Source organism: Gavialis gangeticus, unplaced genomic scaffold, assembly GCF_001723915.1.
Source record: "Gavialis gangeticus isolate Ggan-Ray unplaced genomic scaffold, GavGan_comp1, whole genome shotgun sequence".
NCBI lineage: Eukaryota > Metazoa > Chordata > Crocodylia > Gavialidae > Gavialis > Gavialis gangeticus.
In genome coordinates, this window is record NW_017729025.1 from 120904632 (window position 1) to 120921633 (window position 17002).

At 44.5% G+C, this 17002-nt stretch overlaps 1 protein-coding gene across 1 annotated transcript in view; it reads left to right on the forward strand.

Annotated features, from left to right (window-relative positions):
• The first annotated feature begins 4066 nt into the window (after nt 1-4066).
• BBOX1 (gamma-butyrobetaine hydroxylase 1) overlaps nt 4067-17002 on the forward strand; it is a 93469-nt gene continuing 80533 nt past the window's right edge. The window contains exons 1-2 of the mRNA XM_019519490.1: nt 4067-4166; nt 16212-16642. Of these exons, the coding sequence (XP_019375035.1) occupies nt 16265-16642 (378 nt within the window). The 5' untranslated portion in view covers nt 4067-4166; nt 16212-16264. The remainder of the gene's footprint in view (nt 4167-16211; nt 16643-17002) is intronic.

A 17002-nucleotide genomic window follows, 5' to 3' on the forward strand; every position in this document is an offset into this window, starting at 1 on the left:
CGGCCAATGCACCACTTTGTCACGGGGCGGGGCGCAGGGATGGCCGTGATCCCCCTGGCGCCCCTACCATGCCAAGTCTGGGCCCTAAACGCACCCTCTGTCTCGCCTGCCACGTCTTTGATCTTACAAGTATCAGTGGGAGGCTGCCTTCCGACCCCCTTGTGCACGGTGCTATCTTTGTACTGGCCCCTGTTCACCAGTGAGTGATATGGTGCACCCCAGCTTTATGGGCCACGCGTGCCTCCTGCCTCCCCTTTAGCACGCCCCAAGCCTTGCAGTTGTCCCAGACGTTCTTATGTCAGTGTGGTGGCCCCCTCCCGGGCCCTTCAATACACGCACCCCCTCTGGGCTGTCCCGCGCACCCTGCCCTCTCCAGGCTCTGTCCTGCGCACCCTTTCTTGGTACTTCTGCTCGTGTAATCACCCTCTTCAGGCTCTGAACCGCGCTCCCTGCCCTCCTCGGGCCTCTACTGGCATGCTCGCCCTACTCTGGGCTCTTACACCAGCCCTCACCCCTTTATGGGGCTTCCTCCTAGGCTCGCCCCATCTCGGGCTTCCTAAGGGACTTTCCCCCTTCGGGCTTATGCCTCGTGCTCTTCCTGCTTTCGCCCCGCTAAGCCTTGCTCGCGCCCCCGCGCTTCTCGCCCTCTCTGGGGCCTGTCCCAATACGCGCTTCTCGCCCTCTCTGGGGCTCAGGTGGCCCATAGCCATGCCTGGCCCCCTGACCCTTCTCAGGGTCCTACGCCTGAGTGGGCAAAATACCACCCTCATGGGCTGGGGTCTTAACCCCCACACACCGCACCTGACTGGTGCTCTCCCACCGCGCCAGCTGTGGCACCAATCACTGTGCCCTCGCTGGCACCGCTTGCTGTGCCTCTACTGGGCACTAGGAACCCCCCCCCAAGCTACTGGGGAGCTCCCATGAGGCCTCCTCACACCCCTACAGCCTCACCCGGTCCTCCAGTGTAGCATCAAACCCAACAATAAACATAAAGCCCTGAGCCCACTGGCTGCAACACAAAACCAGCCTACCAGCTATAACACAGAATCTAGGCCCACCTGGCTCTCCTGTAAAGTCTCTCAATCAGGGTTCTCTCTCCCCCTGCCATATTGCAGCCCTTTGAGTGGTCAGGCTGCTCTACTAGGCTCAACTCAGCAGCAAAGCTCTTATTCCTCAGGCTACTAGATGGTAACTGCCAGCTAGGCTTCGGCCTGGCTGTTTATATAGGCCAGGCCCTGCCCCTGGCGGTCAACTGACCCAATCAGCTGCCATGGCAACTCTCACCTGCTGCTCCAGTGATTGGCAGCTCGGCCCCTATTACTAATGCCAGTAGCAGCTACCTATTCAGTATTTGGCTTCTCTCAGGGAATGTCAATTAAGGCATATCACTGTGTTTTATTTGGATGCCCGACCAGGGGTAACTGAAGTGAGATTACCAAATACATTGCACATGGACCAGTGAACAAGCAAAACATAGTAAGAACTGTTCACCATTATAGCTCAGGTAGATTTGAGCCAGCAACTTGTGTCACTCTCCTGGTCTCATTAGAAATGCCCTCAACCAGAAGCATACCGTTGAACTGAACAGCACATTAAAAGATTTGTTGGCTCAAGTGGTACTTACCAGCAGCAGATTAGGGAAGTTTTATTTTACTGATATTTTTAGATTTATTTTTAAGAAGCTAACCTTTTTTTGGCTTGTTGCACCCAGCACAGTGGTTTGATGATACTACCATCTGTAACACTAACTCCTTGTTAGCACTGAACTGGCATAGAGATTCCTACACAATCCTTCACTTCACATGCTGTTCAAGGACATGTGGCTGAAAGAAATGATGTGCCTGAAATGTACCAGTTAGGGTGTCCCTAAACTGTGTCAATCTGTATTTGCAGTTTTGATCTCTAGTACACAGTGGCTCTCGATAGAATGGCTTTAAAAATGACCTATGCTCCATATCACCTCAGCTTGTTAATCAGCATAGGTGCTCTTGAAACAGTAGAGACCTAACTGATAAAAAGGGCTTCAATAAGGAAAGTACAATTCTCCATCTCTATGTGTCTTCATTCAAAATGGCATGCCTTTCTGGAAGATGTATTTTAGTCAGACACAAGCTATTGAGACCAGTGCAAAGGTAACTGCATGAATTTCTCTTTTACATCTTATACAGGAGGTCAGCCTACTTAATGGACCCTTCTGCCCTTAAAATCTACGAACCTATGACTGACCTTATGATACAGTGCATCTAGCAGCCCACAAGGTTTTCATTTGCTGCCCCAGGCTCCCACCTAGATGCTGCTCTCCCTATCACTCTGGCTGAAGCAGCAGCCAGGATCTCCAGGCTCCCCTCTCTCCTGCAGCTACCACTTATTGCCTCTACCCCAAGTGGTAACATGGGGCATGATGAGGCAGCTTGCATGCTGGTGAAGCCTGTGCTGCAGACCTGAGAGCAGTCCAGGCACCTGCATGTGCAATGCAGCAGGGGTAGGGGACCACATGTGCAGAGTAACTCATGCGCCATGCATTCTCTGCTGGTGCAAACCCACAGGGGTAGTGGTCCCCAGCCATTTAAGATTTCAACAGGACTGGCATAGTGTTTTATGGTATCCTGCTGAAGAAACAGCCTACTGTACTGAAGACAAATTGATAACAAGCATTCTCCTTCCAGCTTTGCTACTAAATTTCTTTGAGGCTTTAGACAAGTCTCTCTGCTTCTCTATGCCTCAATTTCCTAGTGAGAGGCTTTGTGGGAACTATTTGTTGTTCATAAACCACTATGAGTTATGATGATGATGCGGTCATTTTATCATATAGACAAACACTGTTAAGTGCTCTGTTAATATAACTCCATTGCAGGCAGTGAAGCGACAGCACCCAAGAATGGCAAAATTAAAATTTGGTTTCAATGGGGCCAGGATTTCACCCAGGCATTACAATACATGGTTTTTCACAAAAGTGTTGAGATGACGTGTCAGAAGTAAAAATAAAAGTGAAAGATCTGTCTGACTGACATAACTCTACAGTGGAACTATAGGAGACTAACAAGGAACAAAACTTTGCACTTATTCATGAAGAACTACACCCACCCTTACCCCATGGAGAAATTACCAGCTATGGATATCAAGCAACTGAAAGATATTAAGCAGGCAATACAAAAAAAATATTTTCATGAAGGTGGTTTTCTGCCTTTAGTATTAAGCCATGCTTTAAGGCATGCTTTTATGCTTCTTGTATTACTTTGAGACCAAGCAAAATGACAAGATATCAGCACTAGTAAATGACCTAATTCACGTGGTCTTGTTCTTTTATTACTCCTTTAAAAAAGGGGTTTTGGTTGCAGCCCTGTTGGTCTAAGGACATAGGCAGGCAGTTCCTTGGGTAAATGTGATCTCTTTTATTAGATCAACTGAGTAGCTGGGAAAAAAAACGATTTTGCAAGTTTTCGGGCACAAGCACCTGTATTAAAAGCCATCTTATTAAAAGCACATTGTATTTTGTTTCGTTTTAACCAGGCAGCTTCATCTCCGCTGAGCTCCCAGGTTTGGGCCCAACATTTCTGAACGTGCAGATGACATGCCCAGCCTGCTGCACGTAACCACATCTGCTTTCTGTTCAGCCACAGCAACCGCACAGTGCCGTGGCCTGGGGAGCCAAAGGACCAGATGCAATGAATGAAGATGCTCCCTTCTCAAGTGTGGGCATTGAGTCTGAGGTGAGGGGACCAGCCGCCTTGCGTGTGGTGGTGTAGGATGGCTGGCTTCATGGATCTAAAACCCAACTAGGAGCCTGGTAGCACATGGGTCCAGCGGGTCTTGGGGAGCTGCTGATTCAGTAAAAGCAGGACTCAAGTCAGGATCTGGCAGTGCTGCCAGCAGAGATGATGATCCCTCTTGCTAATGCTCTGGTAGTGCAAAAAGACCCGACCCACACCCACAGCTTCTGGTAGAAAGCTACTCAGTTCAAGCCCCGCTTGACAGCGGTGCCCGCGGGCCCCGTGGGCAATGCAAACGGCATCGGTTAGCTCAGCCCGCCAGGGCCCGACTGCCCTTTACCCTACTTGGCAGGCGTCTCGTCCCCGGCCGCACCGCCCCTCGCCGCCTGCTCGCAAGCCCCAGCGGCGGCAGACGCGGGGCCCGGCGCGAGCACGGGGGGAGGCCGGGCCCGGCAGGTGAGCGAGGGCCCCACGGGGAGTCTTTGGGTTTGCCGTCTCCCTGCGCGAAGGGACCGCAGGCGGGCGGGCGGGACGGAAGCGAGTGTGGGCCGTGGGGGGGCAGGGTCTCCCTCCCGGGCTGCCAGGCCCCGCGCAGGGAGGATTGAGCCCGGGTGCTGGAGGGGGGCACCCCGGAGGATCCTTGTCTGTGGCCCCCTAAAAGCAAGTCAGAGCCATATTCAGTGGAGCCCCAAATGCAGCCACTTGGGGGGGTGGCCGGGAGAGGCGGTCACCCCAATACCCAGGACATGCATGCCCAGCCAGGGTTGCCAACTCCATTTGAATCTATTCCGGGCTGTTTCAGCACATGCCGTAATGACAAGAATGACTGCACTGAGTAGACTTTAGGTCAGGAAGGCAAATGCACATTACTGTTATGTTTTAAAAAATCCACTGGACTACTGTATACATTGGATTTACCATTTAATATTTATTTTCATGAATGTCCCGTCATTGATCTCCCTGGTGACTCTCAGCAGCCTTCTGGAGATTTAAATCTAATTCCTGGAAACTCCAGGGCAATCCTGGAGGGTTGGCAACCCTATGCCAAGCCATATTCAGCACAGCCCCAAATGCAGCCACTTGGGGGATGGCAGGCAGGGGGCAGAGGGTGGGGGGATGCCAAGGGGCACAAGGGCCCCCGCTAGCCCTGTGCCAAGGCTGTAATCTCCAGTGAGATTTTTGTGCAAACATCTCCCTCTTGCAACATCAGAGCGTTAAATCCCAAGCAAGCTCCAAATATCTGCACTCTGGTGAGCCTGAAACAGGGCTCCTCTGCCTCTTCCATCTGAAAATACTACCATTAGCTTTCCTTTGGTTTTTTACTATGCCAAAATAGAGCAATTCCTCTGCAACAATGAACTCAGAAAGACTTCAGGTGGCCAGTGGCTCCGACACTATGGATTCCAATTTGAAATGTCAGAGTTTGAATCAGGTGTTGGTATTTGCACCCCTAACAGTGCTCATATTGTGCAGCACCCTGAAAAGGATCTCATGGCACTCCAGAGGAGCACCGTGCTCTGGCTAAGAATCATTGGCCTAGATCAGTGATTTTCAGCCAGGGTACTGGGTACCCTCCAGTGCTGGCAGATCCTTTGAAGGGTGCTACAAGGTGTGATGAGATAACCAGCTAAGTCGATGAGACCAGGCCCTGCCTGAATGATTCCCCCACCCAGCCCCTCTGCAAAGAAGTAAGCAGTATGATATATAAATTAGATTTTGAAACTGGGTACCACTCAATTCACATAAATCATAGACAGGTACCCTGAATCCAATAAAAGGTTCCTGGAGTCCAAAAGGTTGAGAACCACTGGCCTAGATGTTCCAGTCTCTCACCTTTACACCATCCTTCCAGACTGGTACCTTATTAAAGAAGGGTCAATATTACATAAGAATTTTAGAGATCAATTTTTGTGAGTGGAACTGCTTTCATTCAAAAGAGGTTGCTTAAGCTCAAACTTTCCAGACTGACCCTGGGGAAAAGTACAGTTTTCACATTCTTAGGAACACAGACTTTTCTGTACTACATCAAATTAGCATCTTATTTAATCTGATAGCCTGTCTGGCAGTGACAAATGTCTGATGCTTCAAAGAAGATGGAGAGAAGAATACACAATGCATCTGGGCTATTGTACACTGCTGTATGCAGGGGAAACTTTTCCTTCCTGCTCTCAGCAGCAATCATTTTAGGCTGTGAAGCGTGAAATTCAATTAACCTATTTTAATATGTGTTACTAAAGAATATTATTAGTCATAAAATCAAAACCAGCCAGCTCTTTAAAAAAAAATAAAAAGAAGTTCAAACACTTTCAGTAATTCAGTCCCTGACCTTTTGTGGGAGGGATTTCCATAATAAATAAGCAAAGGTTTCTTGAGCTGATGTTTGTGCTTTTTCTACATATACCAATCATAAGTTGGCTGTTGGTCCCTTTGGTCCCAAAATAATTTTATGGAGAGGTGCAGTATGAAATACTGTAACTGTGTTATCTTGCCAAGTATCACTTTGTGAAGCTGGTGTCCTGACACAATTTGTTACTAATACAAAAGAAGCATTCACAGCATGTTTCTATATCATTTCATATTTTTTAAACACTCCCATCCTAAAATGGCATCCTAATAATGGATATGAGGGTATGGACACAGGAGCCCTTTCAAAAGGGGATCATTTCAGAAGGGCAACAGCTGGTACATCATAATTGTTATGTATCAATAAGCTGAGAACAATTCGAATGTAACTCCAACTTTAACCCTGCATGAAAGAGCATTAAAGTTGGAGTGGGTTCACTGTATTTGAATTATTGTTAGCTCATTCACACATAACAAGTGGAGCATACAAGGTGCTGCTCTTCTGAAGCCCTTCTGAAAAGGCTCCAAGCCCTCCTGGGTCCTCTCACCTTCAGAAAGGTTTTGCCAGTGATGGCCAACCTTTTTAGGCAGGCACACAACAAGTTAAACCCCACTCCACCACCTTCCCAAGTGCCATTTCACAGAGGTGTGCTAGCCAGGTTAATTTTTCCCAGCCCTGCAACCCCGCAAGGATGCAAAGTCCTGAATTCAGCAGTGGCTGCAGCATCACGGAAGGATTCACCTGGATCAGTGACACCTGACATTTCACCTCAGCAGCATCCTGTCTCTGTTCCCCTCCACATAGCCAGAGGCTTGAGCCCCCTGTCCTCCATTCCAGCACCCCTTCTTGCTGAGGCTGTTTATAGACATGACATTTTTCTAGGTTTAATCTGGAGTACAGCCATCACTATATACCTGTGGACTTCTGTAGTCTGAATTAAAATTGGCTCTGGTCCGAATTAACTAATCTGCATTGAATGAGGATTAAAATTATTTCATGCTAGTGCAGTCTGAATTAGGCCATTTAAACTGTATTAATTATCATGTATGGCTTTTAGGAAAAACATTCCTTAGGAACTCAGATACGCATTTTTTAGGAATGCAGGTAAGCATTGCAAATATCAGTCCCCTCCAAGGACACTCAGTTGGGTTTTTGCAACAGGAAAGAGGCTATCAGGCACACAGTAACACCTTTATAAGGACAAATGTGCCAACACCTCATAGTGACTAAGTATCAGCATCCTGACTAAGCTGCCAGCCCTGGCTAAGCACACTGCTGACCTGTGAAGAAAGGGACAAACCCCTTTGATCATCTATTAACCCTTAATTTCAATTGAAATTTGATTCAAACTGTGTGATGTGAATCTGTTTAAAAAACAGTGAGCACAAGTGCCTGGGGCTCTCATGCCACTCACAGCACCTGCTTGTGGCACACATACCACAAGTTGGCCATCCCTGGTCTGTGCACTTAGGAGGCCTCCTTTTCCTCAGTTAATAGTGTATTTTTAATTCTAGACATTTTTCATTATATAATTTTTCAGAGATGTGTAAATTGTCCAGCATGAAGTTTTACTTCCAGGTTTAAAATTAAATATATAAATCAACAAAGGTAACTGCTCCTATCTTGTTTACTGTGTTAATTATATTGATTCAAAATGATCTATCGAGTTAGATTATGACAAAATCCAAATACTTAAATGACATTTGATCCTGTAGAGAGCACTTCTCCCAATAGTCTTGCCTGTGTATATGCAGAAACAAAATAATAAACATTACTGATGTTAACAAAGTGAAAAACAGTCAACAGCAGAGATAATTTCCATGTTTTAACTGTATGTAACTTGTCTCTGCATTTCATCATAGCTTCATTTCTCTGAATGGATTACCAGGCTCAGTGTGTTTAACATGATTGCCACATACTGGGTGTATGTACATGAAACGTTTTACTGCGCATTAGACTAATCTAACCTAACGCTATAGTGTGCATTAGACTAAAGTCATCATCTACATGTGTCCAGCAATTACTGCACAGTAGATATGTAGGTAGATACAGGTACTAGAAATTGGTGCATTAAACTAATGCACCAAAGACCACACGTAAATGGTGACCAGATAGCCTAGGCAGCAGGGGGCCACAAGGGGTGGGTAGAGTTGTCTTGGCTTGGTGGGCTGTTACCTGCCAGCCCCATGGAGACCCCTCCCAATCTGCGCAGGGTGGGGATATCTGTCCTGGCTTCTGGAAGCTCCTCATTGCTGCTGCAGGGACGCAGAGTAGGGCAAGAGCAGCCCTGAACTGAACTGCTCCCGTCTAAAGCAAATTTACTCCTGATGGGCACACATCCAGATGTGTGCAGGGGGCACAATTTAATGCATCTGAATTTTTTGTGCAGAAAATTTAGATGCATTAATTGCACATGTAGATGTGCCCACTGTGTTTTCCTATAAGGCATACATGGTTTGTATATAGTTCATGCAGGTTTTCTTCTGTCCCAGATCCCAGTTGCCAATACAATCCAAAAGTGGCACCAGGTTCTTTTGTATTTGACTTGGTTCTAGTTGAATTGACCACTAATATGACTCAGATTTCATTGCACTGCAGGCATGGCTGAATCTTTATATAAGAGCCATCACTCAAGAATGGAGTTCTGCATCTTCCTATAGGGTCCTGAACCATTTTTAATATAGTTCATAGCATCAGTAGAGAATTCACATTATCTTAGCTATACTATTTTAAAATATTTATGCTGACTGTTCTTACACCTAATTTACTTTTTGCCTTACTGTTTGTTTACATAAAACTAACAATAACAAATATTGTTAACAGCTACTGATAACAGCAGATAACAGCCACACAAATGCCAGGCAACAATTATATGAACTTATGATATCCACTGATGTTGTTGGGGCTGAATGAAAGATGAAAGCCAGGGAGGGTAAAAATGTTGTCTTCCCTCTAAAGAGAAGATTTAAAAAAAGGTTAAGGATATAAATCTGAGAAATAGATCTCATCAGATATTACCTACAATCATAATTCTGTGCCCATGACCACATTCCCATGGCAGCTGTTTTCATCTCATATAGAATTAGGTCTTTGAGAAAGGAATGCACAACAGGAGCATGCAGATGCTTAAGAAACAAATATCCTGATCTTGATTCTCTTTTCATTATGCAAATAGCTTTGATTGTAAATATATGGAGAAAGAAATGCAGAAAATCTGAGATACTGATAAAGTATTTTGAATCTTTCCTGCATTATCAGATACTTTTGGAATTAATCATAATTATTATTCTCTGCTCATGGCAAATAATTTTTATAGTAAATTACAGGACAAGTTTTCAGTTGTAAAATAACATTATATGGATGCTTATTTCCTGTTTTTCAGCTTTGGGAGGAGACTGAAGACTGAGGGGATGGGAGAGGGCGCATGGGGTGGCATGGAAACTCCTGAAATATCAATGCTTTTAACTCAGCTTGCAGTAATAGTTACTTCTAGACTAAGTACAGCAGTCAAAAAGCCCGAGGCTGAATTGATTCAGTCTTTGCAGGTTAGTCTAAATTGCATAGCTTGAAACAATAAGTAAGTGAACAGGCTTTCATTTTTGATTCCAGAAATGCAGCCACATGCCTGCAGTGGCCCAGGCCAGAAGCCAAGGGTGCCAGAGCATGCCTCCCTGCTCAGCTGGAGCAAACAGCTCTGGCCAAGGCTAATCCATCCACCCTGTGAGGCAGGGGTTGTGAGGGAGGTTCAAAGCATCCTGTGATACTGGGGGGCTGTAAGTTATCTTGAATGTGGAGGGGATCTGGGACAGTTCAATAAACTGATTTAACCTAAATCAGTTCATCCTGATACTACATCCATCCAGGTTTATCGTAAACTGGTTTTGGCCATTTTGAAAGCAGTTTGTAACTAAATTACATATGTAACGCTCCCTACCACACACACACTGGGTATATGTATACTGTGTTTTTTTGTGTGTAGTCTTTTTTCATGTGGGCAAGATGGCCCCTGTTGTTCTGACCATATGCTCAACAGATGGCAAGCTGGGGTCTGTAGCTGGGGAAAATATGTAAAACCCTCTGGCCTCATTGGCCAGGGGAACCAGACGATTCCTCAGACCAATTGGTTGGGAGAAGAACTGGCGTGTGGTGCTCCCTGACTGGACACGGCCAGGTGATGTCATGCAAAGGGGTATAAGGGGAGCTAGACTGGTTGGAGGAGGAGAAGCTGCTAGCTGCTGCTGAAGAGTGAAGTCTCCTCCAAGGGTGAAGCAGTGCAGATAGCAAAAAGGGAAGCTTAGGGAGAGAGAGGAGAGTGTCTGGGAACTCGTCTCTCCTCCTTTTCTCCCCCCCCCCTTTTTTTTTTCTTTTTTTAAGGTTTTAAGGCATTAATACTGTGGCAAAGAGTATTGATTCCTTGGGTTTGCTGACCAGGATTTAGTCCTGGCAGCTTAAGCAGGGTTGGAACCTGGGTGTTTCTAATCCTAGCAGTTTTGGGGGAATCAGCCCCTGGTTCCTTTGGAGTTTTTCCTGCAGTTTTCATTTCATCAGGCCATATAATCGAGCCCAGAAGTGCAGGGTGCATTAAACGGAAGACATCCGTTTAATTGGACCGAAGAAATGCAGGCATATGCTGGCAGTGGCTCAGGCATTAGCTACGATACCATATTCTGGCTACAGTCCGTGCTGTCCCTGTCTGGAGCTGCAGTTGCCCCCTACGCACAACCTCTCCGTGAGAGCAAAAATTGCCATGCAACTATCCCTCCAACAGCACCAAGGGGCCCGTTGCTCCAAGGAAGGACCCAGCTTCCCCTGGCACAAAACAACCTTTAGACAATGTTGTATAATTAGTAGTGTTTCACATTTTGTGTTTTCTTCTGTTTTCTGTATTAAATCTGTTTTCTGGTTACACTGTTTGCAAGGGGGGAGGGGTTGTTTATGCAGGACACCCTAGTCATTAATTTAGTGTTCCCAAAGTTTCTGGGTGGAGGCTCAAGCTACGGGTATAATTTGTGAGGTACCCCAAAAACGTAAACCTGGTCCTTGTGCTGCCAACTGGTACCCAGTAGAAGGGTTACACATATAAAATAATGCAATTGACAAGATATTTTGAAATTATTACTACCTTGAATAATGTACTAAAAATATTCTTATGGCAATAAGTAATAGGTTCCAAGCAATAGCTTCAGTGATCTTTTAAAATAAATTTGGCTGTAGTCTAACAGTCTGAGCATAAAATTCAGAACTGGGAGCTCCTGAGGTCCATTTCTTGGTCCTATTGCCAACTTTCTGTTTAGTTTTCTCTTTCTGTCCTGCTTTAGGTTATGATCTCTTCAGGGCATAAGTTTCTCTGCATGTAGTTACACAACATCTAGTTGCATTGGGCCCTGATCATAATGGGAGGCTTTTGGTAATACAACAATGAACATAATAAAAATGTTCATAATAAGTAGTCCAGTAATAATGATTACTTCCTGCAAGTTGCTGCCCAAATTCTGTTTTCACTTATGCTGGTGGAAATACAGAGAGTCCAGATCGTTACTGGTATAACTGAGTAAAATATGACCTTAAATTTGCCATGTACAAGATCAGAGTAGTACTTACTTGGCTTGTTCATGCTGATGCCAGTTAATTTATGTTCAGTACCTTAGTGTTAAGAATTGTAAAATGTTATGTCATGGCAGCCATATTTTCAACAGAATTATCTGTTGGCTTCAGTTGGCTTTTGTTTTTTAAAGAAGACACCACCCTATCATTCAAGGAAAACCATAAACAGTCCATTCATTGCACCACTGCCTTCCATAGATGGTTAATGTAGGCTACTGCTTCAAGTTGAAACAATAAGCAGAGTGATTTGATGATCACAACTTGGGAATTTAGAAAATACATGAGTAACTTCACAAAGGAAATATTTTTGCCATTTTCAGCTATTCCAGAGATCCTTTCCAAATAGTTGACACACTGAATCATAGTAGAAGTAGGGCCTGAGTCAGAAGTCATTAGGGCTAAGGACAGACATTACACATAAACTGGTTTAAGTGATCAGAAACTGGTTTAAACCTATAACAAAACAGATGTTCAGTGCACATAAACTAGTTTGAAAATGGCTGAAACCAGTTTGAGATAAACCTGGTTGAATGTAGTATCAGACTTAACTGATTTGGGTCAAACCGGTTTATGCAATGTCAGTCCCAGACCCCTTCCTGGTTTAACTTAAACCAGAGTCCCCCAGCATCCCAGATTGCAACCCTGGCTGTGGCTCTGTGCTCTCTGTTTCCTGGCTGGAGCTCTGGCAGAGACAGCAGGAACATCAGCACCTGCCTGGCTTCTCCCTGCTCCCTTCCCCACACCACTCCCTGCTCAAGAAGGGATTTCCCCCTCCCCTCTGCCTTACACAGACACCTCTCCGGATTAGCTTCCATACCATATGCTGGCTACAGTCTGTGCTGTGCCAGACAGGACAAAGACAGACAGGACTGTGTCCACTTATGGCTTCCTGGAGCTAATCAACAGATAGCTGGTAACATCCCTCTGTTCCTTCCATGGGAAAAGTTGTTTAAGAAAAGCTTGAACTAATGAGAGAAGCTTTGTTTTGTTTGACAGGCTGATAAATGCTAATAAATCCCTGTGTAACTGTGCTGTGTAACTAAATGCTCTGTTATCAATGGTGAGGGGGGGAACCCCTTCCTAGTCTGAGCATCCTGCCAGGGCCTGGCCATGCTCCCCCCCCAGCTCAGCACTGTGCAAGGGAAGGGAGGGCTGCTGTAGCATCCCCCAGCTTCTAGCCTGAGCCACTGCCAGCATGTGCCTGCATTTCTTCGGTCCAGGGCAGATGTCTTCCATTTAATAACCAGTTCAGCCTAGCTAGGTTAGACTAACCTGAAAAGATTGAATCAATTCAAGCTCAAGCTTTTTGAATGTCTGTCCCTAGCTTAGCAGTGTAATTCCATTGACTTCAGTAGACACTCCAGATTTACACAAGCAAATGGGGGGCCAAAGGATTGGGAGAGTTTACAGTAGTCCCACAAAGTAGATCGCTGCATTTCAAAAGCAGTGTGTGATATTTTTATCTTTGAAAAAGAATACATTAGTTGAAACAGAATTGTTTTTCATGCTAAACATGCTGTAGTCAATGCAACACATTGATGTTTGGCAGAAGGCAGGGTAGAGATACCAGACCAACTGAATGTTTGGTTTACCTGTAGGCTGTGAAACAGACATTCCTCCCTTTTGACAGGGAACTGAGACAGTCGTGTAACAATGTGGGGGACAAGGAAAATACAAGTCGCTGGCACTGCATAAGTGTGTGTGTGTAGGGCAGAACTGAAGCAAGAATGATGCATCACCTTCCATTCCACCCTCCCCACCATTGGCACTTTCCTTGCAATGACTCTGATTCAGTCAGTAGGGAGTGAGAGTTATGATGGTGATGTACCTTGCAGGAACTGTAGCGGGATGTACCAAGGAAGAAGTCACCTCCTTTTTTGCTGCTGAAAGCCAGTGTTTTCTTGGCTGCTCAATATGTATATTGGCAGCAAAAAAAGATGACATCTCCCACAGTGCAGAGAACCACTGTCTACCCACTTCTACTGCTTCTCTACTGTCCCTGCTGTTGGAGCTGGAGCCAGGGCCATTGCAGGGAAGATGCAGGGTACAGGGGGTTTAGTAGTGCCCAAGACTCAGTACTGCCCAGTTATGCTTCTGCTCAAAGGCTGTATCAGTTGCACCCACAGTACTGAAAATAAAATAAATATAGAGGTCTGAGTGTGCATACATTTCAGAACTGTGTAGGCTATTTCTAACTCCCTGAGAAGATGGGACTGTGCTCTAACTTCTTGATTGGGATAGACACACATAAAGAGATAGATCTTGCATCATTTTCTAAAAGTAATTGTGATCCAAATGTGAAGTTTAAAAGAATTTTGTGTTTGTGTGTAAGTCAGAATGTTGGTACTAGAAACAAAAGTCTTCTGCACACTGAAGAAATGCAGCACATCCAGGAAGAGTACAAGCTTTCCTGTTCTGGGTATGGTGGAACTCAGTTAATACGTGCTCAACCCAGCAAGAGGTTGTATAGAGAATAGTGAAAGCATATGCATCTGATAAAACAATAGGGTTTTGTGAATAGTAATATCAGTTATAAAAACCATGAAAATAAAAACAGGCATCTGTATGTCTGTTATCACACACAGAGGAGATATATCGGGTGCCTCTCAAATCCAGTCTTTTTAAAATTATTATAGATGTCCCCTCTTCAACAAAATATACCTATCTGGAGATTTTACAGAAGAATTAGTACGTCTTCTGGACAATTATGTATGACATGGTCAGTTACCTCTGTTTTATTTTGTGCGTTAGAGGTCCATTCTATATCATTGGAGAGCCTTACTGCCATATATTTCAGATTAGATTCTGCTTGGCATGCATTTTAGGGACTGAGTTATTTATCAGTGTGTAAACAGGCATCAGTGAAGCAACACACATCACAGGAAAACAACAAGCTCTTGCTGGTCAAATTCCTCTTGTATTTTTCTCTGTATTCCATCAGTCAACAACACTGCTCTAAATATTTGTTGTGAAATACACACCTTTCTATATACATCCTTGTGTTGCCAAACAGCAAACCATAAATCTAGCTGAAACCAGAAGGCTGCTAAGGCTCAAATACACACTTGAAATATAATTATAAGCATTTTTAAAAGACCAAATAGAGGATAGTTGCTTTTTTATTAATACATCCTATCATTAGTCATTTTCTTCTTAAAAGGGATAATTATAACCTGTACACCTAAGAGTTCACAGCTTGTTTCATTAGGCCAAAAGCTTTTGAAGGTTAAATTTTGAGCTTGTTTTTCTTTGAAGGACAAGTATGGAGCTGTATTGCCTAAAGTGAGGGATTCAGTCTACCTACAGCTATAGGAAGAATCGGCTGTAGAAGACAGGAGCAGGAGCTGCTGGCTGACAGTAAAAGGTGGCTAGGTTGATTGCTGTGGAGGAAGTTAGGGTGGAAACAAACATCACCTTTGTGTCGTCATAAACATTTTTATGGTGGCACAAAGCAAAAGCATATAGACGTCCATACTCTTTGCCATGACGCAGTGTGATCATAATAATTATTTAATAGTAATAATTATTTATGCCACTTTATTGCAGGGGATGTCTATTTGTTTTGTGTTGGGAAAATATAGGCAAGTGAGCTGGCCACACTTTCCAGCTGCACCAGGCAGGTGCTCTTGGGGCTTGGTTCTGCATGTCCTGGGAATTCCCATGCAGGATCAGGCCCCTCAAGCCTCAGGACTGCCTGCTCAGGTTTCCTTATGTCCAGAGACACACCCCTAGGATTTCCAAGGCATGGCTCTGGAAGCAGGAAATATCAGGATTCCCTGCTTCCAGGGATGCACCATGGAGAGATTGCCTAGGTGCGTCTCAGGAAGGGGAGAGCATGCCACCCATTGTCCCATAAGATCAATGGGTGGGATACCAGACAATGTTTTTCTTCACCCAGAGAAATGAATCAGCTGTGCTGGGACATGTCCCAGCACAACTGTTCCCCTTTATTTGGTGATATCTATTTGGTGATGCCTTAGAGATAAATCCTTTTTAAGCTGTCTGAACAGAGAAGCAACCAATCCCCTCCCCTATTCATGCTTGTACCCATGTTACAGTTCTGTTTAGAGGAAGTAGAGCTTTCAGCCAGCTGACAAGTCCCACTCATTCATCAAAATACTTAAAACACTGGTGATGACAGTGATTTGCTGGGTGGGAAGTCTGAAGGTTAAGTATGTGGGTGATGACAAAACGTGATTGGATTGACAAGGGTTGCACACTACATGGTGGGACAGGCTCATGAGGGTTTCACCAACTAGCAGGTGAAAATGTGCTGGGGAAGGAGGACCAATAACAGCAACTTCTAAAGGAGTCTGCAGTGTCAGACCCAAAGTTTCTGAGTCACTTTAAAAAAAATGTGGGCCTAAATATATTTTTCTCCTCAGGTCAAAATGTACAAATGGTGGAGAATATGTATTCCTAAGAGTTGAGGGAAAGAGAAAAGAGGGCAGGGCAGAAACAGGGTGCTCTCTTTTTCTTTTCCTTTTTTTTATTGTCCTTATTTTATCATTATTCTTTCAATAATTTATTGTGTTCTTATTTATTGCATGTAGTGAAAATCCTACAAAGGCATTCATCCTTTGAAGATTGCATAAGGCTAATCAAAATGTGGACTGCTGTGGGTAACTACCTATTAAGGTCCAAAGTCTATCAAGACTGTCCACGTGTTTCGCTGCTAATACAGAAGAGCAGGAGTATTATAACAAGATCCACACCCTTGCAGCATTCAGCTGGAGTAGTTCAAGCAGCTCAGCCTTTCAACATGAATGCAAGAATTCAGAAAGTGGAAGCTCTTGATGCCAATCATTTTGTCTGTATCCACTGGGAAGACGGGGGCAAGAGCCTTTACCCTTCTGTGTGGCTAAGAGACAACTGCCAGTGTCCTGACTGCTTCTTGCACTCTGCTAAAGCCCGCAAACTGCCTTTTGAAGACCTAGATGTTGACATTGGGGTGAAGGGCATCACTTTGACAGATAGAAAAAAGGTATTTTTTTAAATATATTTTACTCTTAAATGGTTTGTATATAATAATACAGTGCTTGCTAATTTTTAATTAGCAATAGACAGTAAAACTGCAACATGAATGTCAGGATATGCCCCACTCATGCTATCCACAGATCTCAGTGCTATACTGCATTTCTGTGGGATGTTTAGAAACTATTGTCATTTGAGCAATCCAAATACAAGATCTTAATCTTTCTTACTCTAGTAAGTTTTAACGATGGAAAACAGAAAACCAGATTTCTGCTTTTAGATAGTATAAAATGATTTTCCTCCTACTTGTACTCCTTTGCCATCAGAAGTTGGTGGGCTGATAGAACTGAAGACTCATTCTCCTAGTTTC